Source organism: Rana temporaria, chromosome 1 (assembly GCF_905171775.1).
Source record: "Rana temporaria chromosome 1, aRanTem1.1, whole genome shotgun sequence".
NCBI lineage: Eukaryota > Metazoa > Chordata > Amphibia > Anura > Ranidae > Rana > Rana temporaria.
Window position 1 is genome coordinate 475402651 of NC_053489.1, and position 27767 is coordinate 475430417.

A 27767-nucleotide genomic window follows, 5' to 3' on the forward strand; every position below is an offset into this window, starting at 1 on the left:
AGTTTGCATCCAGGGACGGTGTTTCTGGCTGCAGCTAGTCATCTAGTTTGTATGGAGCCATAGCACTCAGTAGCTTGAGTACTGCACCAGTCAACTGATGGCTCCTTGTGTTCTTTCACCCTCTTGCGGTCTGAGCGCTAATGTACAGTGATTACAAGACACTGATACCAAGTCAAAGTCAACAACTTAACCCAGCCATAGACAGATCGAAATTATACTGTCTATGGGCAGGCTGGTTGTACTGAAGACGATTCATCGATCAACTTCAGTACAACCAGCCTGTTGAGATTGTTTCTCCCGATCACTGCAGGCGGCTATATTGTATTCTGCGGTTTAGAAAGACTCCCCGTGCCCCCTCATAACACAATAGCACTGCAGGGAGATTCCCCCATCAACACTGACTGTGTTGATGGGGTAATTGACAATTTCCTTTCCCTTAATCCATGGCTGAAGAAAAGAAAGATGCATAAAGTATAGCCAGCCTTAGGCCTCGTACACACGATAGGTTAACCAGAGGACAACGGTCTGATGGACCGTTTTCATCTGTCCAAACCGATCGTGTGTGGGCCCCATAGGTTATTTAATCTTAGGTTAAAAAAAAGCCAACTTGCTTTAAAATTAACCTATGGATTCCTAACCGATGAGAAAAAACGATCCTTAGTAGGCACGTCCATCGGTTAAAAATCCACGCATACTCAGAATCAAGTCGACGCATGCTTGGAAGCATTGAACTTCGTTTTTTTCAGCACGTCGTTGTGTTTTACGTCACCGCGTTCTGACACAATCGTTTTTTTAACTGATTGTGTGTAGGCGAGATGGACCATCAATCAGCTTCATAGGTTAACCTATGACAACGTTCCTTCAGACTGTTGTCCTCTGGTTAACCTATCGTGTGTACGAGGCTTTACTCTACACTGAAAAAAGAGCTGGTTTAAAGCTGAAGTCCAGGAAAACTTAAAGTCCTTCCTTGCAGTGGGGCTGTGCACAGCAATAGTTTACTTCCTGTTTATGCCGAGGGGGACTGGTTACATCAGTCTTACCTACCGACCTGATCCTCCGCTCCTGCACGCTGCTATACTGGTCCCTGCAACCTCTTCTGGGCCCGGCACTGGACATGAGAAAAACAAGGGACAGTCCACTCTTAGAGCATAGGAGAGCACCGTCTGCCGAGAGAGCAGAGGATCTTGAAAGAAAAAGTGCTTTTCCCATCCCCTAAACAGAATTAAGCAGCTTACCCTTGCAGTTCAGGGGAAGCCCCATTGCAAGGGAAGATTTTTTGTTTTCTTTTGACATTTATATTTCAACATTTACTTTAACATAAGGACCAGTTCCCACTGCTGCAATGTCAGAGGAGTGCTTAAAGCGGAAGTTCCACTTTCGGGTGGAACTCCGCTTTAACTTTGTATTGACACCCGCAGCGGTTCGCATAGGGCAGTGTGAACTGCCTGTGAGTTTGGTGCGATGTGAACCGAGCCTAAACCTACCATGAAAGAAATCGGGAGGCTGCAGGCTGAAAATGGTAGTTGCCTAATTGTTATGCTGACCCTCTGATCTAAAAAAGTCCAGGGTTTTTATCTACATACTTGGTGCAGGTCAGTGGTGAAGCCAGAGGATCAGCTTGAAAGGCAGGAATGTCATGTTTTCCTAAGCAGATAAACAACCAAGTTTTTCTCCTGACAGTTTTCCTATAAACCAGGAATATGTATATAGCGGACCTCCAGCTGTTGCAGAACTCTGCATGACACCCAGAGGCATGATGGGACTTGTAGTTTTGCGACAGCTGGAGGTCCGCTAGTTGCATATCCCTGCTATAAACCAACATCTGCAGAACAGCAGTCTCTTTTTCTCAGAACTGCACGTCACCTCCGAGATTATTCGGGATGGAAAATATGATGAGGGGAACAGCTTGGCTCAAGGCCAAGCACATTAAAAACAAAATTGAAGCACCAGGACTCACTAGAGAGCTTTGCAGCTGGTCACTTTAGCAATCGTTTTTTTATTTAAGCAAAGTTTTGCATTTTAGAACAGTATCATTTAGCGCTCTGACCATGACTAATGTCTTTCTATGCAGTTTGGAGGAAATCCAGTTTCTTGTGCCATTGGTTTGGCAGTGCTTGATGTTATTGAAAAGGAGGATCTACGAGGAAATGCTACCAGAGTTGGCAGCTATCTGATGGAACTGCTGGAGGAGCAGAAAGAAAAGCATCAGCTGATAGGAGATATCAGGTGACTGAGCTCAGGGAAAACACAACTCATTAATGCCTGTGTATAGTTTCCAAGGACACTCCAGGAAAAATAGCTATACTGTTAATACCGTTTACCTATATTTTACTATAAGTAACGGCAGGCGTGGCTCACATGTATGAGTAAGTTGCTGTAAAGACATGTTGACTCTGAAATGTGAGGAAAGGCTTTCTCACAACAGTTTATTTGTGCTTCTTTGTACACACAGTACACATATAAAGGTCTTGTTCACAAGAGCAGACACAGAGCGGGAAAATTCACTGCATTTTTCCACCTTCTGACCATACAACTGAATGAAGGCTTGCAGCCAGTCAGGGCTTTACAGAAACTGAAACAGCACTTTGCTTTTGGCAGGCAGCAGCAACGCAGAACATGACCCATTCAAGTGAATGGGGCTGCACCACAACTGCCCTGCAACTACGTGCCATACATGCAATTTTGTCAGAGTAGTGCTGCATTTTGAGGGTTCAAACTGGTGGAAAGAGGTGAGATATCACCACCTCACCACATGTTAAATGTCCTCTGAAAATTGATCCACCGCAGATCCATAACCGCTTAAAGCGGAGGTTCACCCAAAAAAAAAATGTTTTAACATTACATTCAGCCGAGTTGTCAGAATGACAATCGGCTGTTTTTTTTTTTTTATCCCCGTACATACCGTATTTTCACCGCCGCTTCCGGGTATGTCTTCTACGGGACTGGGCGTTCCTAATTGATTGACAGGCTTCCGACCGTTGCATACTGCGCGTCATGAGTTGCCGAATGTCGGTGCGCAGGAGCCGTATAGAGCCGACTCGCAGTCCGGCTTCTTTCGGCAACTCGTGACGCGCTGTATGCGACGGTCGGAAGCCTGTCAATCAATTAGGAACGCCCAGTCCCGCAGAAGACATACCCGGAAGCGGCGGTGAAAATACGGTATGTACGGGGATAAAAAAAAAAACAGCCGATTGTCATTCTGACAACTCGGCTGAATGTAATGTTAAAAAAAATTGTTTTTGGGTGAACCTCCGCTTTAAACGGTTATGGATCTGCGGTGGATCAATTTACAGAGGACATTTAACATGTGGTGAGGTGGTGATATCTCACCTCTTTCCACCAGTTTGAACCCTCAAAATGCAGCACTACTCTGACAAAATTGCACGTAGGGCACGTGGTTGCAGGGCAGTTGTGGTTAGGGCAGTGTTTCTCAATTACAGTCCTCAGGCCCCCCCAACAGGTCAGGTTTTCAGGATTTCCATTATTTTGCACAGGTGATTTGATCAGTTTCACTGCCTTAGTAATACCCAGAAGCGGCGGTGAAAATACGGTATGTACGGGGATAAAAAAACAAAAAAACAGCCGATTGTCATTCTGACAACTCGGCTGAATGTAATGTTAACATTTTTTTTGGGGTGAACCCCCAATTTTAGGACTGCCCCACATACATATACTGTGGCAAGGCGGTCCTTTAGCGCAAAATCACATACCTGTACATGATTTTTTCTTACGGGTCTGGGGCGCGCACACGTAGCACTGGTAACCCACTCCCGCTGTGTCCAATTGGTGGTTCTGGTGGACCTGATGTGCACTGGGACCCAGCGATCATTCCTGAGGCAGACAGAACCGTGTCTTGCCTATGTAAACAATGCAGATTCTGTGACAGAAGACAGAGATCTTGTGTTTCTGCTAAGCAGGACCCGGGATCTCTGTCTTCTTACAGTGCAAGCACCCTCTACACAGTACAATCAGTGGGTCTGGTGGACCCGATGTCTGCCAGGACCCCGCTGATTGTTCCAGAGACAGACAGAACAGCGGTCTGCCTATGTAAACAAGGCAGATCGCCGTTCTGTGACAGGAGAAGACAGAAATCTTGTGTTTCTGCTAAGCAGAAAAATGGATCTCTGTCTTTTTACAGTACAAGCACCCCCCACACAGTTAGAAAGCAACCCCCAGGGACACATTTAACCCTTTGATTGCACCTGATGTTAACCCCTCTTCCACCAGTGTCATAATACAGTGACAGTGTAATTTTTTTTATCGCTGATCACTGTATTGGTGTCACTGGTCCCTAAATAAAGTGTCAAAAGTGTCACTAATGCCGCGTACACACGATCGGTTCGTCTGATGAAAACGGTCTGATGGACCGTTTTCATCAGACGAACCGATCGTGTGTGGGCCCCATCAGTTTTTTTCCCATCGATGAAAAAACTTAGAACCTGTTTTAAAATGATCTGATGGTTAAAAAAAACAATAGAAAAAAACGATCGTCTGTGGGGAAGTCCATCGGTTAAAAATCAACGCATGCTCAGAATCAAGTCGACGCATGCTCGGAAGCATTGAACTTCGTTTTTCTCAGCACGTCGTTGTGTTTTACGTCACTGCGTTCTGACACGATTGTTTTTTTAACTGATGGTGTGTAGGCAAGACTGATGAAAGTCAGCTTCATCGGATATCTGATGAAAAAATCCATCAGACCGTTTTCATCGGATGAACCGATCGTGTGTACAGGGCATTAGTGTCTGATTTGTCTGCTGCAATGTCACAGTCCCACTATAAGTCGCAGATTGCCGCCATTACATCACTTCTTCCATTTTTACAGAATAACAAATAGTCTTCTGTGTGCAGTACTAGGATGATTTTTTTTTTTTTACAACCGGTAGCCACCTACTGGGTAAACAACTTTATGGCCAGGCAATTAAAGCCTATAAACCTGTATGTTTGTACTGTCCAACTTCTGAGATTAGGTGGCTAAGGCTAGGCCATATTACTGTTACATGCATATGAGAAACAAAATGTTGTTTATCTTGTACTAAAAAAATATCGAAATCCAAACCTCTTTTATGGTTCTGGTAAGAATAAGAGCGTTTCGGATCCTGTCTTGCTTTATTGTTTCCTGTGTCCCCACAGGGGAGATTCACTCTTTCTATAATTCCCAGTGACCATTGTAACAAATCTTTTTTTGTCATCTTCATTTTGCAGGGGAGTTGGACTGTTTATTGGAGTAGACCTGGTAAAAGATAGAAAACTGAGAACTCCAGCTACAGCCGAAGCTCAACATATTATATATAAGTAAGTCCACAATTGCATGGCACTGAGAAAATTGATATACACTTTAAAACAATTCAGGCAGTAGAAACACATGATTATCAAGTTTAACCAAACATAAAAAATAATAAAAACCTGCATACTCCCTAAATCAACAATCTACACTGTTATTACTCATAAATGTTGAACAAAAGAAAAAGCCGCGCCACAAGAGTCTATTAGGTCACAATCAATAAAGATGTAATAAGTCCGTGGTTGATCAAATGGCACATATACGGTCACAGGTATTCTGATACAGTCCTTGCAATGGCAACTCCTACGTTCCACACCACCCAGTGACACATATGCATGAAGTGACCCTCCACCGGAATATGGAAAGCCGCTTACCGGAAGGCAAGCGGTTTAGGGCAGATGGCTATAACCCAGCCTAGGCCTTTAATCCTCGGATGTTTCCACCAGGAAGCTCTCCGTCCCCTGAGCGTGATGTACTCAGCACCACCGTTAAAATGTAAATGAAAAAAGAGAGGCGCACATAGCGTGACTCTGTGACATACACTTTTATTTTAAAAAAGGTAAAATATATACTCACAAACGAGCGTTTAAAATCTGCATGAACAGTAAATTTGCCGGCCGGCATACAGGAGCCCTACTCCTTGTCGTGGTGACGTCACTGCGTGATCCTTCCCAGACGCGTTTCGTCGCTAATTGGACGTTGTCAATGGGGGTCATAAATGTTAATAGCCAGTTATTTTTTTTACATGAAGAAACACATCCAGACTTTTTTTTTAAGTCTACCGTTTTTACTGTAAAGAAGCCTTTCTACACGCAAAAGTTAAATATCTTTTTCTTCCACGCGCAAAGAGTACTTTGCACCACGTTTACTAAATGGACCATGTACTGTATAATTGTATACAAGGTGATAGCATTTCCCTTTAAAGTGTGACTTTTTTAGTTTTAGAAAGAATAGGAAAAGGTTAATTGAAGGTATAAATGCAGAATGGTGATAAATCAATTTCCCCTTGTTCTTTTATACGGCCCCCTTCACACTGAGATGGTTTGCAGGCGCTATTGCGCTAAAAATAGCGCCTGCAAACCAACCCTAAACAGCAGCTTTCACACAAGGGCTTTCACACTGGAGTGGTGCGCTTGCAGGACCGCTCCAAAAGTCCTGCTAGCAGCATCTTTGGAGCGGTGAGAGGAGAGGTGTGTTTACCGATCCTCCACCGCTCCTTCCCATTGAAAGCAATGGGAAACCGCGGCTATACCGCTGGCAATGCGCCTCTGCATTGCCAGCGGTAATAACCCTTTTTCGGACGCTAGCGGGGAATAAAACCGCACCGCTAGGGGCCGAATACGGCTGCAATTACGACGGTATAGCGCCACTAAAAATAGCGGCGCTATACCGCCTCCGCACTTCCCGCCCCAGTGAGAATGGGGCCTACCAGAAAGGAAGTTGGAGAACCTCCCCAAAAGCAACACAGACGGATGTAGCCACCAAGCATTTTCTGGCACTTGTTTACAAGTTTAAATCAGTATTTTTTTGCTAGAAATTTACTTATAACCCCCAAACATTATGCATTTTTTTTTAGCAGAGACCCTATAGAATAAAAGGGCCTTTTTTTGCATATGTTCGCATTTATTTGCGCAAAGGTTTTGCAAACGCAATTAATTATTTATTTTTTCCAGCCAAAGTCACAACTGAGCATGTGCAGGTTGGCTACTCTGCCTGTGTTAGCTGGCTTTTCCCAGATAGACAGTGCAGGAGGGGGAGGAGCTATGCATACAGGACAAAACAGCCTTTTTACACAATGCAGAGTATTAACCCCTTAAATTCCACAGCGAGTATAACAAGCATGCTATGCTGCATATGCAGACAGATTTTACTGTTGTGGTTTTAGTAACACTTTACGTCTACATGAAGTCTACATTTATCTACATTATTTGATGTGTACAGAACTGTGCTGCAACTGCCACTATATATGATAGCACAATAAAAGATGCATAGGGGATCACTTAATTGAAATCCAGACCTGTTAAGTCCAAAGTCTCTTACTGCATTATAATTTCTGTAGACAACACGCTGAAATTCTCTTTCAACCCCTAAATAACTGAACTCATATACTGGAAATACCTATGAAAGAATCAAAACACTCGTTCATTACAGTGATATTGCATTTTTCATATGTCATAAAAATAATTAAATTAAATGTATTGCAAATGATTCATCTTTGTTTCCTCAGTGTTCCTCTTTTCTACAACCATTTTTTGTATCTTTAGGCTAATGCTGCGTACACACGATCGGAAATTCCGACAACAAATGTTTGATGTGAGCTTGTTGTTGGAAATTCAGACCGTGTGTATGTTCCAGCAGACATTTGCTGTCGGAATTTCCGACAACAAAATTTGAGAGCTGATTCTCAAATTTTCCTACGACAAAAGTTCTTGTCGGAAATTCCGATTGTCTGTATGCAATTCCGATGCACAAAAATCCTACGCATGCTCGGAATGATTGAACTTAATTTTTCTCGGCTCGTCGTAGTTTTGTACGTCATTGCGTTCTTGACATTTGGAATTTCAGACAATATTTGTGTGACTGTGTGTATGCAACAACAGTTTGAGCCAACATTCCGTCGGAAAAGAATCCACGGTTTTGTTGTCGAAATTTCCGATAGTGTGTACACGGCATAACAGAATAGTTATCTTATTAATATAATATCTGAACAATATTTTTTTTATATGTAATACCCTCTTGTGCCACCATTTTTTTTTTTCTGAAATAAAAAAGTTTGTAAAAAAAAATAATAATAATAATTTCTGTAGACTAGACTATCTAGTTGTTTACAACCTGCTTTCATTTACAACCATCTATATTGGTGCATGCGGATACAGAACAGACAGATGACAGGTGGTATATGACACAGCACACCCACTGACATTTCTATGTAAGCTATGTCCTGTTGCACAGCTAATTTAGGATTGATAACAAGCTAGTTCACTGACGTACGTGCACTTCACTGTTCACGGTGTTAAGGTTGTATATACTGTACTATGAAAGCAAAGCCTTTTTTGCTGTTTATATTTGCTGTGTCCTTTTTCTGAAGCTTTTTTTTCATGCATTATTGCATTTTTATCAGTACCACAAAAATTCAAATGATGTGACCAATTTTTTTTATTAGGCTTAAAGAAAAAAGGATCCTGCTTAGTTCAGATGGTCCACACAGAAATGTACTGAAGTTCAAGCCCCCCATGTGCTTTACTAAAGAAGATGCTAAGATGGTGGTTGAAGCTATTGATGAACTTCTTACAGGTATGGGTGTGTGAGTGATAGACATTCCACAGGAAATTAGAATCTACTGTCTGTCACAAACCTTGTAGTCATGCTCTGCTAGTTACCGACTTTGATTAATAATCAGCTAATTAGATACAATATTCTGATCATTTATTTTTTTGTGGTCAGTTTTCCTGTATTACATTATATGATCAAAAGATTACGAGCATCTGTTCAGCATAAAAACACTATGGGCCAGATCCACAGAGAGAGTACGCCAGCGTATCTACTGATACGCCGGCGTACTTTCAAATTTCCTGCGTCGTATCTTTAGTTTGAATCGTCAAACCAAGATACGACGGCATCTGGGTTCGATCCGACAGGCGTACGGCTTCGTACACCTTCGGATCGTAGATGCAATACTTTGGCGTCCGCTGGGTGGAGTTTGCTTCGTTTTCCGCGTCGGGTATGCAAATTAGCTTTTTCCGACGATCCACGAACGTATGCGCGGCCGTCGCATTCTCTTACGTCGTCTCTAGACGCCTTTTTCCGGCTTATAGTTAAAGCTGGTATTTTGGGCGTATAGTTAGACTTGCCATGTTAAGTAAGGCTGCCGTTCCCGCGTCGAAATTTGAATTTTTTTTTTCTGCGTAAGTTGTCCGTGAATCGGAATGTACGTAAGCCCCGTCTAAGTTAAAAAAATGTCGTCCTAGCGACGTCATTTAGCGCAATGCACACCGGGAAATTTTCTTGATGGCGCATGCGCAGTTCATTCAGGGCGGGGACGCGCTTCATTTAAATGGAACCCGCCCCCTAATCGCCAATTTGAATTCCGCCGCCAGAGATACACTACGCCGCTGTAACTTACGGCGAGGATTCAAAGCAGCCAAAAGTAAGTTACAGCGGCGTAGCGTATCTCACATACGCTGCTCCGATCTACTTCTATGTGGATCTGGCCCAAAATGGCCAATAATGGACATGCCTCCAAATTGTTGAGTTTAGGAGTTCCCGGAGAAGGCTACTGCTAAAGGCTCATGTGTGGCAGTCTAAACAGGTCTCGGATCCAGTTACTATGTGATGCAAGAGTCTCATAAATTAAACATAAACTTTCATTTGTTTCTCATATGCTCCTCTTCCCAGATACTGCAGCACAAAATGGAGCGGTCTAAGCAACACAGGCAGTGCCGCCAATCCAGAAAGGAGTGGGCAGGACTAACTGACCAGCTGCTGATTGGCAAGCTACAGGCTTGCCAATCAGCAACAATAGAAAAGATTGTTTTACCGCTCCAGGCAGGGCCGTCTTTATCGCATCATGGGCCACTGGGCAAAGTAATGCTCTGGGGCCCCTACAATGGAAACAGTGCAAGTAAACAGAAGGGGTCAGAGTGCTGGAGGGATATCTGGAATGTAGAGCGGCAGCCGAGGCTGCCCCAATTTCGGGGCAGCCCATGCTCAAAGATTAGCTGCTTTGGGGAAAGGGCAGCCCTGGCTCCAGGTAGTGTATTGAAGGTAACACCCTCCACGAGGTGGAAGTAGCAGGTGCAGGCACAGCATGTAGTAATGAAGAGAGATCTGGACAGCTGCACTTCAATAAAATCGCCTTTATTGTGAAAAATATCAAAAGTTTGTGACAACAGCAGGGTGCATCAGAAATTACTGACGTGTTTCACACTCTCAACAGTGCTAAGCACTATTGAGAGTGTGAAATGCATCAGCTATTTCTGCCTGTAATCTGCTGTTGTCATGAACTTTTGATATTTTTCCCAATAAAGGCATTTATATTGGAGTCTGGCTGTCCAGATCTTCTCTCTTCATTACAATCAGCAACAATGCTCATAACCATAGAAACACAAAAAATACTAGATAACCATGCCCACAAAGCCATTTCACTGCAAAACCAGGTCCATAAAGACATGGTATGAATAGTTTGGCGTTGAGAAACTCAAGTGATCTACACAGAACCCTGACCTCAACCCTACTGAAATTGGGATGTACTGGAACTTCCATGGCCAGCTGGGTCTTTTCGTCCAACATCAGGACCTGACCATACAAATGTTTTTTATGGCTGAATGAGATTACATACGATGAACACAGTTCAGAATCTTGTGAAAAGCCTTCACAGAAGAGTGGAAGCTGTTAAATGTTCTATAGTGGGGCGACTTTGGAATAGGATGCCCAACAGGTTCATATAAGTGTCATGGTCAAGTGTCTGAAAACTTTTGGCCATATAGTGTATTTTCACGCTGTAGGTACACTATTTTGCAAAGATCACTGTTTTAACCTTGCTTTTTTTACCCAATTTCTTGTTCAATTTTTTTGTTCAGGTTTACATAACAATGACAGAACAGTCAGTAGGCTTATACATGGGAAACAATCATAACCAACAAAAACATACATACGTATATGAACACGGTAGATCTTTAGGTTTTCTGATAACTCCACAAAGATATGACCTTCTTGTTATCATCTTGTTATCAGTCAGTGCATATGTTTATTAAATTGTGTGTTTGAACATAACATCATGTTGAATTCCTCCACACTCCATGTATAATAAAATGTAACACAACAGTAAAACTAGGTCAAAACATATTATGCGTCGTTCAAGGAAAACCTTATCTGCTATAAATATATATAATATTATAGTAGCTGAGATAATGGAAAGTCTGTCACCACTCAAAATTGTAAAGAAAGTAAATTAGTGGGCTCTGTTTTTTTTTTCCTTTGTTTTTTTTTTTCTGTCCACATTTTTATCATATGTTAATGTTCTTTCCATGAACGTCATAAGAGATAAAGTCCATTGCCATGAAATAAGATAATCAGCAATGAACAAGGTTAGAGAGATTTTGTAAACACTTTCTGGATTTGGAATTTCAGGTTTAAATATTGCTGTAGTTTGTATAGATTATTCAGAACATTTGCCAATGATTTAAATTTAGCTCAGGGAGTCAAAATTTACATTTACCAATCCAGAGCATTTTATGTTTTTTTTTTAATGAGCTAAAATTTTAGTGGCTGTCTCCACCATTGAAACCTGTAATGTTTTTTTTTTAGCAATAACTAATATGGCAGAGTAATTAACCATTATGCTTTTATAAGAATTTTGCATAAGTGCTTGGAGTATAGTTTCCACAAATTAGCATGTTTGTCTTTTTTTTTTTCATTCTTTCCTAGTTTTGCCTCTCTTTACACCTCCTGTTCTTCTAATTCTAATTATATTGCTTTAGGAGTAGCAGGCAGTGACATTTGAGCTTTCATTGGCTTTCCATGAAAAAGTTGGAAGCTAGATTTAATAAAATGATCTGACTATCAAATTATTGTGCCTAAATAAATCCGTATAAAACATATGCCTATATCCAATTGAACTTACCTGTGTGCAAAAAGCATACCATTGGTCACGGGGGGTCATTAAGAGAGAAGTATGGGATTTTTTTATCCCATAGTCATACTTGCCTAGGTGGATGCAGCATGGGTCCGATGCTGCATCTATCCCCTGCCGTCTCTTTCCTGAGAACCGAGCCACCGAACACCGCCAATGGCTCGGTTCTCTCGGCTCCCCGAGCATGCTGCCTGTCCATCAGCAGCTCTCCTGCTCTGATCCTGCACACTCACTGGAGCGCTGAGCTGTGGAGGGGCGAGGAACGTTTGTCTCAGTGGCTCACTGAGAGGCTGAGACGGCCATCAGTCCAGGCACCAGGCGGATCCAGACTTCCTAGGTCAGGATATCGTGGACTGATCTTGGTGACGTCAGCAGAGAGCGGACTTTAGACCTCTCTCTGCTGAAACTGGGTCACAGGATGCAAAACAAATTGCACTCCTGTGACCCTTAGGAGAAGTCCAGATGAATGAGCTCAGGCTGGACTTCTCCTTTAAAGGGGTTGTAAAGGTTTGTTTTTTATTTTCTAAATTGGTTTCTTTAACCACTTAAGGACCGGACCAATATGCTGCTACATGACCCAAGGGGTTTTTACAATTCGGCACTGAGTCGCTTTAACAGACAATTGCGCGGTCGTGCGACGTGGCTCCCAAACAAAATTGGCGTCCTTTTTTCCCCACAAATAGAGCTTTCTTTTGGTTGTATTTGATCACCTGTGCGGTTTTTATTTTTTGCGCTATAAACAAAAATAGAGCGACAAATTTAAAAAAAAAACAATATTTTTTACTTTTTGCTATAATAAATATCCCCCAAAAACATATATAAAAAAAATTTTTTTCCTCAGTTTAGGCCGATATGTATTCTTCTACCTATTTTTGGTAAAAAAAATCGCAATAAGCGTTTATCGATTGGTTTGCGCAAAATTTATAGCGTTTACAAAATAGGGGATAGTTTTATTGCATTTATATAATTTTTTTTTTTTTACTACTAATGGCGGCGATCAGCGATTTTTTTCGTGACTGCGACATTATGGCGGACACTTCGGACAATTTTGACACATTTTTGGGACCATTGTCATTTTCACAGCAAAAAATGCATTTAAATTGCATTGTTTATTGTGAAAATGACAGTTGCAGTTTGGGAGTTAACCACAGGGGGCGATGTAGGATTTAGTGTTCACCTAGTGTGTGTTTACAACTGTAGGGAGGTGTGGCTGTAGGAATGACGTCATCGATCGAGTCTCCCTATATAAGGGATCACTCGATCGATGCAGCGCCATAGTGAAGCACGGGGAAGCCGTGTTTAAATACGGCTCTCCCCGTTCTTCAGCTCCGGGGAGCGATCGCGACGGAGCGGCTATAAACGAATAGCCACGCCGTCGTCCCGGATAACTCCCCGAGGGAATCCGACCGCCGCATGTAGCGGGGGGGGGGGGGTCCCGATCGGACCCCCGACCCGCGGAAAGGCAGGGACGTACAGGTACGCCTATGTGCCTGTACGTGCCATTCTGCCAACGTATATCTACATGCGGCGGTCGAGAAGCGGTTAAGCTAGTGCATTGTTGGTTCACTTACCTTTTCCTTCAATTTCCCTTCTAATTTTTTTTTTCTTTGTCTGAATTTCTCACTTCCTGTTCCTCCTCAGTAAGCTTGCCCCCATCATCCGAGCTGTTCTGGCTGGGGGTTAGTCAGCTAGAACAGCTTACTATACTATTAAAATAGACATTTCCCTAATAGACATTAGGGGAGATTTACTAAATGTGGTGCAGGTGTGCGTAGTAAACAATCAGCTTTTAACTTTGGCTTATTCAATTAGGCTTTGACAATAAGCCCTGGTTCACATTGGTGTGGTTTGGCATGTGATTTGACATGTTAAATCGCATGGCAAATCAGCGGCAATTGTTGGCAATGGCAGCGTCTGAATCGGTGCGACGCCTCATTTGCGGCGCCGCACCGATTCCTAAAAGTCGTTTCTGTACTACTTTTGACGATTCCGGTGTGCGATTTCCATTGACATCCGTGCAGAAACCCACACAGATGTCTCTGAAATCACCCCCTAAGTCGGAACTGACATTCGGGAATGAAATCCGGCTGAACTCGCCTAATTTCATTCCCACAGTCAGTGTTAACCTAGGCTAAAACCTAGAAGCTGATTGGTTACTATGCACAGCTTCACCAGATTTTGCCGTGCACCAGTTTTTGTAAAGCTCCACCATTGTCTACTTGTCAGATTTGGCAGGATTGAGTGGTGATCCTTAAATATTATTGGAACCCCTTTTCAAATACAGTATGTGTGGAGTCCTTTTCTGTTTGTCTACATCTGTATAGGATTCTACATTCCCTTGAGTTTCTTGTGAGCATGAAACATGTCAGTGACTAGAAGCATGTGTTCATACAAATATCTATTTTTTACAGCATTTGAGAAAGCAATGGGAATCAAGTCAAGTATTTTGTCTGGACAGAAAGGAAACAAAAGAAAGGTAAGCTGTCAATTTTGGAGCATTTTATTTGCCTTTTTTGGGAGAAAGCCACAGATACTGTGTGTGTGTATGTGTATATATATATGTATGTGTATATATATATATATATATATATATATATATATATATATATATATACATGCATACATACATACATACATACATACATTTATACTGTAGAATATAGATAGATACACAGTACATATATCAATTTAAGGATCTCAGCACCACTGAGCAAACCTGTCATGAAGATCTTTCATCTCCAACTAGACCAAAAGGAGGACTCTGTAGGGTTACATCATGCAGAAACGTGTTGAAGAACCAAGGGAGGGGGGCATACCGGTAACCTGGAACACAGCTATCTAGTTGAGGTGACTGGTAACCCCAAGAGGAAATGCAACCAATACAACAATTAGCAGGTAGCATTTTCTCTTTCAGTACATTTTTATAGAAAAGTTTTAAAGAATACAACGTGCGACTGCAATCAGATATACAGAAAGAAGTTTGGTATTCATAACTTACAAGTCGTAGGCAGTCGTGTGTCAAATATAGGAACCGTAGCAAGTGACAAAACACTTAGCATGTGAAAAAATTCCTTAGTCATACTAAAATAGAAAAACAATATGGATAACAGGAAATTAAGTCCATGTGTCTAAACCAGAGAAGCAGGCGCAAGTGGAAAAGATGCCTGTACATGGAGTTCACTTTTCAAAAAACAAAGGAGCACATAGGGAAAAAACATCCCAGTGGAAGAGCCTAGATGATTAAAAGAAGAAAAGAAGACGGGGGGGAGGTGGAAAAGGACTTTGGGAGGACCCCAAATGGAAACCGAGACCCGCCCAACTGGAAACACGGCGATATGTAACTGGCTGTTGGTATAGAAGGATGAGCATATAAAGCCTCGTACACACGACTGAGTTTCTCGGCAAAAACCAGCAAGAAACTTTTTTTGCCGAGGAAACCGGTCGTGTGTACACTTTTCGACGAGGAAACTGTCGAGGATCTCGTCGAGCCAAAAAGAGAGCATGTCTTCTTTTTCCTCGACGGGAATGGAGAAATTTGGCTCGCCGAGATCCTCGACAGCCTAACAAGGAACTCCACGAGCAAAACGATGTGTTTCGCCCGTCGAGTTCCTCGGTCGTCTGTACGAGGCTTTAGAAGCAGGTAGCATTTTCAAAACAGTTAATGGTGAAAGGTGTTGGGAAAAGTATCTCAATAATAAAGTCCCAACAAATAAGTAAAAAAAAAAAAAAATATTAACAGTTTTAAAGTGGTTGTAGACCTTAGACATGAAATACGAACAACGTATATCCCTCTATAGTGTGTACCATACAAAAGGATTTCATTTTGGTCTGCCTTTTCATTCCTCTGCTCTCAGCATGAATCATTTCTGCCAAGTTTTCCTGACACCAAGAGGCAAAAAGGTGACAGGGGAGGGAGCTTCAGCTGGTTGACAGGCTGAGCTCTGTTTCTCTGTGGTGCATGAAGGGGGTGTGCTTCTTCCCTTCAATCAGCTCTCAGAGCTCTCCTCATTGAGATTTGAATTATGTATGTTCAGCTCCCGCCCCCTTTTTTCTGACAGCTCAGACAAACTTTATAAATTCAGCACTTTGAACAGGTGTAGCGAAGAGGAGACTACAGATAGACAGGTAAAACTTATGTAGGAGGATTTGTTTAATGCCTGTGTATCACCTGAGGCCAATCACTTCACTGGGTATATGTGAGGATTTACAACCACTGTAAATGGATCCCTACGGCCCCATACACACTATTAGATTTTTAGCAGATTTTTGTCTTTTGATTTACCAAAACCACGTAGTGCAAGGGCCTGCCTGATTGCATAGATATAGAAATTCTTAAGGTTTGACCTTATATTATATGGTTTTGGTAAATCTGAAGACAAAAATCTGCAGAAAATCTAATAGTGTGTATGAGGTCTTAACACTTAACCCCTAATCTTCTGCATACTCAATTCCTACATGCAGTGCAAGCCTTTGTACCAAAAGCATGCAGATCCCATACTGAATTCATGCAGTGCACCAAGAGAACTGCTTTCATAATCATGCTGTTAAATGACTTGAAAGGAAAAATGAAATGTAAATTTGTAACAAAGAGAGCAAGAGTAAAGAAAAGGTGGAGGCATTACCCAGTGCAACACGTTCTCTGAAGGCTGGTTAGATACTGAAGGGAAGCTTGTAACTTGTTTTATTGCCTCCATTTTCATAAGGGCCCCTTCGCATACCAATGTAAATTGTGATGTGTACATAAGCTCATATGTTTTGATTCATGAGAACAATAAAACCAAAACAAAGTTGTAAAACCACACAAAACGCCAAGAGAATTCTTGTAAGATAAATGACACAAATATTTACATATTTATTTATTTCCACAGCCTTTGCGGCTTTCGGCTTATAGTTTTCAATGGACTACCATGGTGCCGTGGAGCCGATAGTTCAATCATGCTTTCTGTCAGATTGTATCTGCTTACCTGTACAGGATGTATGGGTAAGCAGATACACTGGCAGATCTGCTGGAGACCTGCATGGCACCAGGTGCAATGCTTTAAAGGTTAAAAAAAAATGTATTATTTGTTTTCCAAAAAGTAAATTTATCCTTTAAAGAGGAAGTAACCCCCCCCCCCCCCCAAAAATAAAAAAAATAAAGAACCCTGCAAGACAAAAGCATAATGAGCTAGTATGCATAACATACTAGCTCATTATGTATTACTTACCTTAGATCGAAGCCCCCGCTGCGGTCCTCGTCCCCCCCTCCGGTGCCCGACATCTCGCCCAGGGCTTTCTTCCCGGTATCGCGGCTCCGGCGTTGTGATTGGCCGGAGCCACGATTACGTCACTCCCGCAGCAATGCACGACGTGCCATTGTTACAGTGCGCATGTGCCGATCTCTTCGGCACATGCAAACACAGGGGGATATCTCCTAAACCGTGCAGGTTTATGAGATATCCAGGGTAGCTACAGGTAAGCCTTAACCACTTCAATACAGGGCTTTTATACACCCTTCCTTCCCAGACCAATTTTTAGCTTTCAGCGCTCTCACACTTTGAATGACAATTACTCAGCCATGCTACATTGTACCCAAACCAAATTTGTATCATTTTTTTCTCACAAACATAGCTTTCTTTTGGTGGTATTTAATCACCGCTGTTTTTTTTTGTTTTTTTTGCAATATAAGCGAAAAAAGAGAGACATTTTTTAAAAAACAAAAACTTTTTTTTAGTTTCTATTCTAAAATTTTGCAAATAAGTAATTTTTCTTCATTCATTTGGGCCAAAATATATACTGCTACATATCTTTAGTAAAACTAATAAAAAAAAGTGTATATTATTTGGTCTCTGTGAAAGTTATAGAGTCTACAAGCTATGGTGCAAATCATTGAAAAATGATCACATCTGATCACGCCTGAAGTACTGACGGCCTATCTCAATTCTTGAGACCCTAACAAGCCAGGAAAGTACAAATACCCCCCAAATGACCCCTTTTTGGAAAGCAGACATTCCAAGGTATTTAATAAGAGGCATGGTGAGTTTTTTGAAGGTGTAATTTTTTCCCACAGTAACGGCGGAAAGCCGAGGACGTCTTATGACGTCCACCCAGGATGGGAGATCCCATCTGTGGACGTCATTTGACTATAGCTGGGTATTGAAGTGGTTAATATAGGCTTACCTGTAGCATAAAGTGAGTTGTAAGGGTTTACAACCACTTTAAAGTCATTGTAAACCCTCACCTTGTAAAACAACCCATTCAGTTTAAAATATAAAATAAAAGGCAAAACATTTGTGTATAGACACATTTAGGTTGATTTACTAAAGCCAAATCCACTTTGCACTACACGTGCATGTGCTGTAGATCTGAGGGGGATAGAAAAAAAGAAGAAAAAAATAGCATTTTAGCTTGTACATGATTGGATGATAAAATCAGCAGAGTTTCTCTTCATTTCAGAGCTTTCCCTCAGATCTACAGAAATCTACAGCGACTTAAAAGTGCACTTGTAGTGCAAAGTGGATTTGCCTTTAGTAAATAACCCCCAATCTCTCTGTTCTAAGTTGCATAAGGGAGGGAGGAGAAGCTACAGTACACTGATCTTCCCATTGAAAGGCTGTGCAGGAGAGGCGTGTCAGGACAAGTCTGATCATTGGAGGAGAGCAGTCTGAGTTCCCAGCACACCTAGAGTGCTGACCACAGTGTGTTCCCCTGCTTAGTGTGGTCAGTTTTTAATTGAAAAGCAGAGGGACTGACAGGAACACCAGTGATTTCACATAAGGGAAGCAATACAAAGAGAACAGGATCATTTTTCATACAAGTACATGGTACAGCAGGCACATATCAGGAATATGAAATGTTGGATTTACAAACACCTTAAAGCTGGGTATTCACTTTGAGTTGTTATTTTTTTTTTTTTTTTTTTTTTTCAACCAGCAGGTTGAACAGAAGAAACCTCATAGATTTTCACATCAACACACGTGATGTGGATGCAGGGATCTCTCCCATTGCACTATTCTTTTCTGATATGGCTGCAGCAGCTGATTGCTGGTTCTCCAGCAAGATTGTTCACCAGAAACTGATCTACTGATTGGCTTCTGTTAAACAGAGAGGGGTAAACACATTTTAAAACCTGTTTACCCAGCTTAAGGGCTTCACACTTGTGCTATCCCTATGAATAGCAAACATGTGGTGTTTGACAGGTAATATATCACCTCCTCATCGCCTGTTGTAATCCCTACCATCCAGCACCACCATGCCACAGCTACGTGCATTGCATAGAGTTGTGGCACAGCACCATTCACTTGAATTGGTCATGTTCAGTGTGCAGTACTGCCTGTCAAATGCAATTGGGAGGGGGGGGGGATGTTTGCTGCACCATAATGCAAAGCATTGCAGCCACAGCATTTGTATAACTCAATATGGGTGCAGGTTGGGTGCAGTAAAAACGTGGACAACCTCCTACAGTGTAAACTAGGCCTTAGCAACAAGGCTTGGAAGGGCTTGATTTTTGTTTTGTGTGTTTTGTTCTGACACCATGAATATTATGTACATCTAGTCACTCAGGCCCATATTACTGGTAGAGTTACAATTTAAAGGAGTTCTCTGACCTAAAACTTTTAACCCCCGCTGTGCCCGGGCTGTAAAACTATACAAAATAAACTTTCACTTACCTGCCTACGATCCCCCGTTGTTCCGATATCGCCGTCCCGTTCTCCGGGCCCGGTCTCTTCCGCTTCCTGTGTGTCGGTGACTCATAGTGCGCTCAGCCTATCAGCGGCCGCGACGGGACATTGCTGCGGCCGCTGATAGGCTGAGCGCACTATGAGTCACCGACACACAGGAAGCGGAAGGGGCCCTGGACCGGAGAACGGGACGGCGATATCGGAACAACGGGGGATCGTAGGCAGGTAAGTGAAAGTTTATTTTGTATAGTTTTACAGCCCGGGCACAGCGGGGGTTAAAAGTTTTAGGTCAGAGAACTCCTTTAAGGAATATTATAGCCTGTAAACATAATTACTTTATTGCTTTTCATCTTTGACTGGAATGAGACTGCTGCACGCCTTAGAAAATGTGTGGTCTTGTGTTTATAATTTCATAAACCTCCATGACTTCTAATTTTGGTATCTCCATATCCTGTTTTATTGCAGGAAGCCAACAACTCACAAGAGAGCACAAACAACGTACAAGCAAATGCCTGCCGACCCCAGGAAAATGGTTTTCACTCAGAAAATATTAGTAAAAGAATTCGAACAAAGTAGGGACCTCTTTGTTCCCAAACTGCAATGGAATACGATACGTTTCTATCTAAACTGATGTATGTGTGTTTCACTGAGCTCCGAATTCTCCATATTGTATGAATGCCTGGCATTTCAGTATATTGTATTGGAATGGAAAATATATCCATGTTTTAATGGCTTAAGTATCTAACACTTTTTAAAATATATCTGTTTTGTGTATGGCACAGATCATTTTTCTGTTTTTACCCGTTTACACATTTCAGTATGAGTTCAGGATATTTAGAGTACTGTAATTAGCTATGGAGTAAAATATTGAGTTCAACGTCTTAAGCCTCGTACACACGACCGAGTTTCTCGGCAAAAACCAGCAACAAACTTGCTGGGAGATATTTTTTGGCCGAGGAAACCGGTCGTGTGTACATTTTTGTCGAGGAAACTGTCGAGAAACTCGACGAGCCAAAAAGAGAGCATGTTCTCTATTTCCTTGACGGGAATGGAGAAAATTGGCTTGTCGAGTTCCTCGACAGCCTAACAAGGAACTCGACGAGGAAAACGATGTGTTTCGCCCGTCGAGTTCCTCGGTCGTGTGTACGAGGCTTTAGAGTAAACATGAACAATTTACAGATCATGGTGCTAAGGGTTAATATAAATGGTTGGGTTATGACACGGCTGTTCACAGGCTGACTACACTGTTAATTTTTATCAAGCTGATCTCTCTTTGATATGTTCTGATGCATTAGGCCTAATACACTCTGGGTATTTAGCCTCTGTATGTGAGATCCTGGCATTTTGGTTAAAATGGAAGGCACCCTTAAGTCCCACTGCCGGCAGGCTATAAAGCTGTATGAGAAGCTTTTGCAGTTGGATGGGGCTGGATGTTGCACTAAATGGCACTTTCATTTAGGGCAGTATGCAACCAGGCCCACAATTCAGAATGCTTAGGCCACGTACACACGATAACCGATGAACCTGACTGATGGTCCGTTGCGCCTACACACCATCGGTTAAAAAACTGATCGTGTCAGAACGTGGTGACGTAAAACACAACGATGTGCTGAAAAAAACGAAGTTCAATGCTTTCAAGCATGCGTCGACTTGATTCTGAGCATGCGCTGGTTTTTAACCGATGCTTTTGCATACTAACGATCGGTTTTGACCTATCGGTTAGGCGTCCATCGGTTCAATTTTAAAGCAAATTCTCATTTTTTTGACCGAAGGTTAAAGAACCTATGGGGCCTACACACGATCAGTTTGGACTGATGAAAACGGTCCTTCAGACCGTTCTCCTCTGGCGAACCTATCGTGTGTACGCGGCCTTACAGTTTTACAGGCTGCAGACAGCGGGGTTGAACAGTGCCCCTGTGTCTTCTGCCTGCACCAGAACACCAGCATCTCATGCACTGGGAATAAATGCCCAGTGTACATGAGGCCTTCAAAAACAAGAAGCCCACAAAGGTTTAGATGACCTTATTTTGCGTGTTGTCTGTTCAAGTGATATTAATATAATAATAATACATACATTTAATACCATAACTATCAACTAGATGTGGTTTACAACAAGGTTACCAGAGCACAATGCAGCCATGTGACAGTTACACAGTTAAATATGTCAGTATGAATCTCAGGACAATACTTTGGGTAGTACTAAAGTAATAGGGCATGTCTATGAGGTAAGGCATTGTATTATTACGATTCCTTACTGTTTGCTATAAATATATGACATATAATCAATAAATCCTATATAAATGATGACTTGCCTCCGTGTGTTGCATATTCTCTTCTTTTTGCATTAATCTTACAAATAAAAGATGTCAAAGGTGAATTACTCCAACCATTATAAGGCTGAATAAATATCTACAAAAAAATAATAATCTGAGAATAGCTTATTTTAATCTTGCAAGTAGGCCATATTTCTACATGGATTGTTGAGTTATAACAATAGTGGATTATTGTTTTATTCTTCAGTTTGGGTTGAAGCTATATATATATATATATACTGTATATATATATATATATATATATATATATATCTTTGATTTTTAATTTAGGTTTATTTTGGACAGTTAGTAGATGTTAAGAGCCGGTTCACACAGGGGCGACTTCAGATCCGACTTGAAGGTGCCCCAAGTCGCGCGACATTAGAAATTCAATTGAAATGAATGGGAGCCATCTTAATGTACACTACTGAAGTCGCTCTGACTTCAGAAAAGGTTCCTGTACTACATCTTTTCAATTCGTTTTTATTAGATTCAAAACACATACAAAAAAAGGAAAATCAACAGGTACAATATTGGTCAGCATACATTGGCAGTTGAGAATAGAATAAGCCTTGATACATGACATATTATTACGGCATTGTGGGAAACACTAGGAATCGGAGGCCGAGCATCCTATGTTCCTGCACTACTTTAATCCGACTTCTAGGCGACTTGTACCCATTGATTTCAATGGAAGTCACCTCCAAAGTCGGATCACTGTCCTGACTGAAGCGACTTTCCAGGAAGTGAAAATTGTTTTTAAGGGCAAACCCCTCCCTCCCACAGAACAGATTATTGTTTGATTGGCCACTGGCTTTGTCGCCTGTCCTGGCGCATTGCGTCGCCCCAAGCCGCACTGCTGTTCGCGCTCAAGTCGTATCCAAGTTGCCTGTGAAAGTCGCGCTGGAAGTCGTGTTGCCTCAGTGTGAACCGGCTCTAAAGAGCATTGCCACACACTTTTATTATTTCTAGCTAGTTAATGTGGGAACACAGTTAGTGTTTGCTGCAGCTCTATAGGATCAGTTCTGTTGGCATTATTCATTACCTTTTAAATACAATTTTGTTGGCAGTGCATAGGGACTGTTTTCATGTTTTTTACATATCCAATATGGGCCATAGACTAGGGAGGCAAGCCTGCCAGGTGCGGTGAATAGAAAAGCACAATATGGGGGGGATTTACTAAAACTGGTGCACAAAGAATCTGGTGCAGCTGTACATAGTAACCAATCTGCTTCTATCTTCAGCTTGTTCAATTAGAGCGGTATTAAACTCAAAGCCAACATTGTATTATATTGCAGCTTACCAATCATTAGATGTGGTGGCTGCATCAGTTTTCTTTTTCACCTGATGATCTGGCCAGTAACGTACCTCCTGTATTGGTGAGACACAGCTCTGGAGGAATAAGGACGGGAGGCCCAGCAGACAACAGCATCGTCAAAAAAGAAAAAGAAAGGCGCCTCTCAGGGCAATATGCAAAATGTAATAGAGTGCACAAAGGGTTAATAGCACTTACAAGATTGTTGAGTGTTACAAGACATGAGGAGTCCTCATCTGTGGCATGTGTGCATCCTCGGCATGGTGGAAGAGAGCAGTGTAGAGCTGTCCAGCAGCTGTAAAGCTTTCTTGTACATGTTGGAGAGAGGAGGCAGCAGGAAAGCCTGTGTTCCGGGGTCACTGTGGGACACACAAGGCTGATGGTGTCAGTGAGAAGGCGGTAACGCGTTTCGGAGCATGTGCGGCTCTTTCGTCAGGTCAGTTTTTAGTTTTTTTTGGGATAATGGTTATGCATGAATAAATAAAAGCTGATCATTTTAAAGTGATTGTAAACCTATTTTTTTTAAAATAACAGACATGTTCTACTTAACTGTTCTGTGCAATGGTTTTGCAAACAGCAGCCCCATTACTCCTCTTCTCAGGTCCCTGACCATCGCTCTTGGCTTCTCCACCATAAGAAGCCACTTCCTATTGTGGCACATCTGCAGTCTCGACCTCGAGCCACACTGTCTGCATCTAGAGATACAGACAGCGAGGCTCGGCAACACCTCCTCTTGTCACAGGATTTGATTGACAGCAGCAGGAGCCAATGGTTCCTGCTGTTGCCTCTCTGTCCGGTGAGGAGGGAGAGAGCAGAGAAAGTCACAACATAAGATAATTGCCCGAGGGAGGCTGGAAAGATAAATCTTGCCCACTTGCTTAAAATGATGCAGCGAGCCAATGTGCAGAAAAAAGGTTTTCCTCCCCTTTAACTTTAGTTACAGATGCCCTTTGTATTTGATCATTCATTCATTCAAGCTGATTTTTTTTTGGCAGAGTGCTTCCTGACTTGTGTAAATTTCAACCGTATGATTCCTAGGTGTATTTACCTTGCTGGCAAGCTTTCACACTGTCTAGCTCATGAGATTTCTCTGCACCAATTATATCTTCTGTAAAATAAATTGTGTATGCTGCTAAGTTTTGCCAGCATTATACATAACCAAGTCATGCTACATACATTTTTAGCATCCTGGCTCGGTACTGTTCCCATTAGTGAGACAAATGTTGCACAAATGTAATGAAATAATCATCCTTGTATATGGCTTGATGGGCCTACATCACAGCACAGGTTGCACTTGAAGTATGTAAGCTATTGTTATGGGTTACAAAATGAGACCTGCCAACACTTTTGTGGGATGAAAATCCTTGGCTACTGCAATATACATTTATAAGCATACTTGAAATCTCTGTGCAATCTGTTCAATGAAAAAACTTCTAAGAGAATCCTTCACAAGGATGTTTGAACAGCCGAAAGAAATTACCAAAAAAAGAAATCAAAGGTGACCCCCAGTTATACACAAGAAGCTTGCATATCACATAAAACCAATATTTATTACATAAATCTCAATAAAAACATCACAGTAAATATGAAAAAAATCGAAAAATAATATTGCCACTAATATCCTAATTAGTGTACGCGTTTCGCAGGTGGTCGACTTCTTCAGGACTCTATTTTAGGACAGGCATTCACTAAACAGAAGTATCCATCTATAATAGAAATACAAACATTTTGCACAATATACCACCAGGGAACTCAAGCCGGCGTATTTTACATTGTTTACGTTGGACGTGTGTCTGGCTGGGAGTAGGTTACGTAGGTTACGTTCACGCCGTAGGCAGTGATCCGGCGTAGTTTAGGCAGTTGTTTCGACGTGGTTGTGAGCATGCGCAGAGGGATGCGTCCACGTCCCGGCGCATGCGCAGTTCGTGATACGTATCTGTCTGGCGCTCGGCCCATCATTTGCATGGGGTCACGCCTCATTTGCATGGCTCACGCCCACTTCCACCTACGCCCGCGTACGCCTTCGAAAACCCAGCGCAGTTTTGGGAGCACTGGCTTTGTGAATTTCATGCTTGCCTCTCTGCGCTGCGTTGGCGTAGCGTATATTATTTGTGCTACGGCGGTGTAATGTGCGCTCGTTCTCTGTGAATCTGGGCCTAACTATTTATCTTGATGTTCTTAATACATGACGTATGGATGGCATTAGGCTACTAGTGTCAGGGATAAAAAGTGCTATGAACATGCTGAAACATCAGACTTTGTGGATGGATTCCAAAGATCATCAAAGCAAATAAAAAAAAGAAGAATTGGATCTCTGATGTTTTCTGTACTGATGTTCCAATCCTTATCATATGAATACTTTGCCAACAGGACCGCATGCAGTCTGTATTGATTTAGCAAGTATTGTACATCATTACACATATTAGTTATATTTCTAAAACATTTGCTTTAGACCAGGGGCTTTCTATACAAAGGGCCAGTTTACTGTACTTCATATTTTAGGGGAGCCAGACAGTGGCCAGTGGGAGTAGAACATTACCTAGTGTCAGTGGGAGTAAACAATGTTTTAGGCCCCTTTCACATGGGGCGGATCAGTAATGATCCGCCCCGTGAACCTCCGCTTGCTCAGCGAGGATCGCTCCGTTGATCCCCACTGAGCCGGCGGATGACAGGGGGGTCCCCGCACACTGTCTTTTCTCCGCTCTCCCGTATGGGGGGATCGGATGAACACGGACCGTCTGTCCGTGTTCACCCGATCCGATCCGCCAGATGGATGGAAAGTAGGTTTTTCCTCCGTCACACTTTGGGGGATCGGAGCGGGTCGGATGTCAGCGGGCATGTCACCGCTGATATCCGCGGCTCCATAGAGGAGCACGGAGCACCCGTTCAGGTCCGCCTAAAAAACTGGCAAGCGGACCTGAATGGGCCGCCCGTGTGAAAGAGCCCTTAGGCTTGATGGTCAGTGGCAGTACAATACTTATATAGCGACTGAGAATAGAAATAGAGCCCCATCATTGGTATTTGTGGGAGAAATAGTGCTCATCATTGGTATTAGTGGAAGGAATAGTGCCCCTGCCTCATAACTGATGTCAGTGGGAGAAATTATGCACCACTATTGTTGTCAAAGAAAAGTGCCTTGTCAATGGTATCAGTGGGAGGAATAGTACCCCATCGTTGGTGTCAGTGGGAGGACTAGTGTCCTATTGTTTGTATCAGTGGGAGAAATTATGCCCCACTATTGGTGTCGGTGCAAAGAAAGGTGCCTCATCTTTGGTGTCAGTGGGAGGAATAGTGTCTCATATCAGTGGAAGGAATAGTACCCCAAGAAATGGCTGAAGTTTAGAGACCGCTGCTATAGACAACTCAACAGATTAAAAGGAAGTTTAAAGGAAGTTTAGTTTGCCAAACTGTCTCTTTAGCAAAAACACAGGATCAATAGCTTGGAAACCGATCAGAAAATCAGTCAGCTACCCTATAGAAGTCTAAATTAAATATCTTACTGGTAATTTGTAAAACCCCAATAATTCCTATATTCTATAAAACTAAGACTAAGGGCCCTTTCACATAGGCTGTCCAATCAGGTCCGCCTCTCAGTTTTTCAGGCAGACGTGATCGGATCCGATTCTGTCTTTCAAATACAGACGGATGGTAGTCCTATTTGTTTTCCTAAATAGCTTCCTTTACCCTAGTGCAGTCCTCCTTCACTAACCTCATCCTTCGATTTTGCTTTTAAATGTCCTTTTTTCTTCTGACAAATCCTCACTTCCTGTTCTTCTGTCTGTAACTCCACACAGCAATGCAAGGCTTTTTCCCTGGTGTGGAGTGTCGTGCTCGCCCCCTCCCTTGGACTACAGGAGAGTCGGGACGCTCTCTATGTTGCAGATAGAGAAAGGAGCTGTGTGTTAGTGGGCGTCCTGACTCTCCTGTAGTCCAAGGGAGGGGGCGAGCACGACACTCCACACCAGGGAGAAAGCCTTGCATTACCGTGTGGAGTTACAGACAGAAGAACAGGAAGTGAGGATTTCTCAGAAGAAATAAGGACATTTAAAAGCAAAATGAAAGGATGAGGTAAGTGAAGAAGGACTGCACTAAGGTAAAGGAACCTATTTAGGAAAAAAAAATTGTACCTTTACAACCCCTTTAACCACTTAACGACCGCCTCCTGCATATATACGTCAGCAAAATAGCACGGCTGGGCAAATGTACGTACAGGTACGTCCTGTACATCTACCCATTCGTGCGTCGCAGGGGCGCGCCAGCGACCGGTCCGAAGCTCGGGGAACGGGACCGCGTGACCCGCGGACCCCTTTTGCCGCTGGGGTCCCGAGATCGGTCCCCGGAGCTGAAGAACGGGGAGAGCCACAGTGAAGAACGGCTTCCCCGTGCTTCACTGTGGCGGCTGCATCGATCGTGTCATCCCCTTTATAGGGAGACACAATCGATGACGTCACTCCTACAGCCACACCCCCCTACAGTTGTAAACACACACTAGGTGAAACATAACTCCTTCAGCGCCCCCTTGTGGTTAACTCCCAAACTGCAACTGTCATTTCCCCAATAAACAATG

General features: G+C 42.5%; 1 protein-coding gene across 1 annotated transcript in view; it reads left to right on the top strand.

Annotated features, from left to right (window-relative positions):
* Positions 1–20352, top strand: part of ETNPPL (ethanolamine-phosphate phospho-lyase) — a 57646-nt gene extending 37294 nt beyond the window's left edge. Inside the window, exons 9-13 of the mRNA XM_040329438.1 lie at positions 2072–2226; positions 5203–5292; positions 8445–8575; positions 14324–14388; positions 20039–20352. Of these exons, the coding sequence (XP_040185372.1) occupies positions 2072–2226; positions 5203–5292; positions 8445–8575; positions 14324–14388; positions 20039–20149 (552 nt within the window). The 3' untranslated portion in view covers positions 20150–20352. The remainder of the gene's footprint in view (positions 1–2071; positions 2227–5202; positions 5293–8444; positions 8576–14323; positions 14389–20038) is intronic.
* Positions 20353–27767: the final 7415 nt, after the last annotated feature.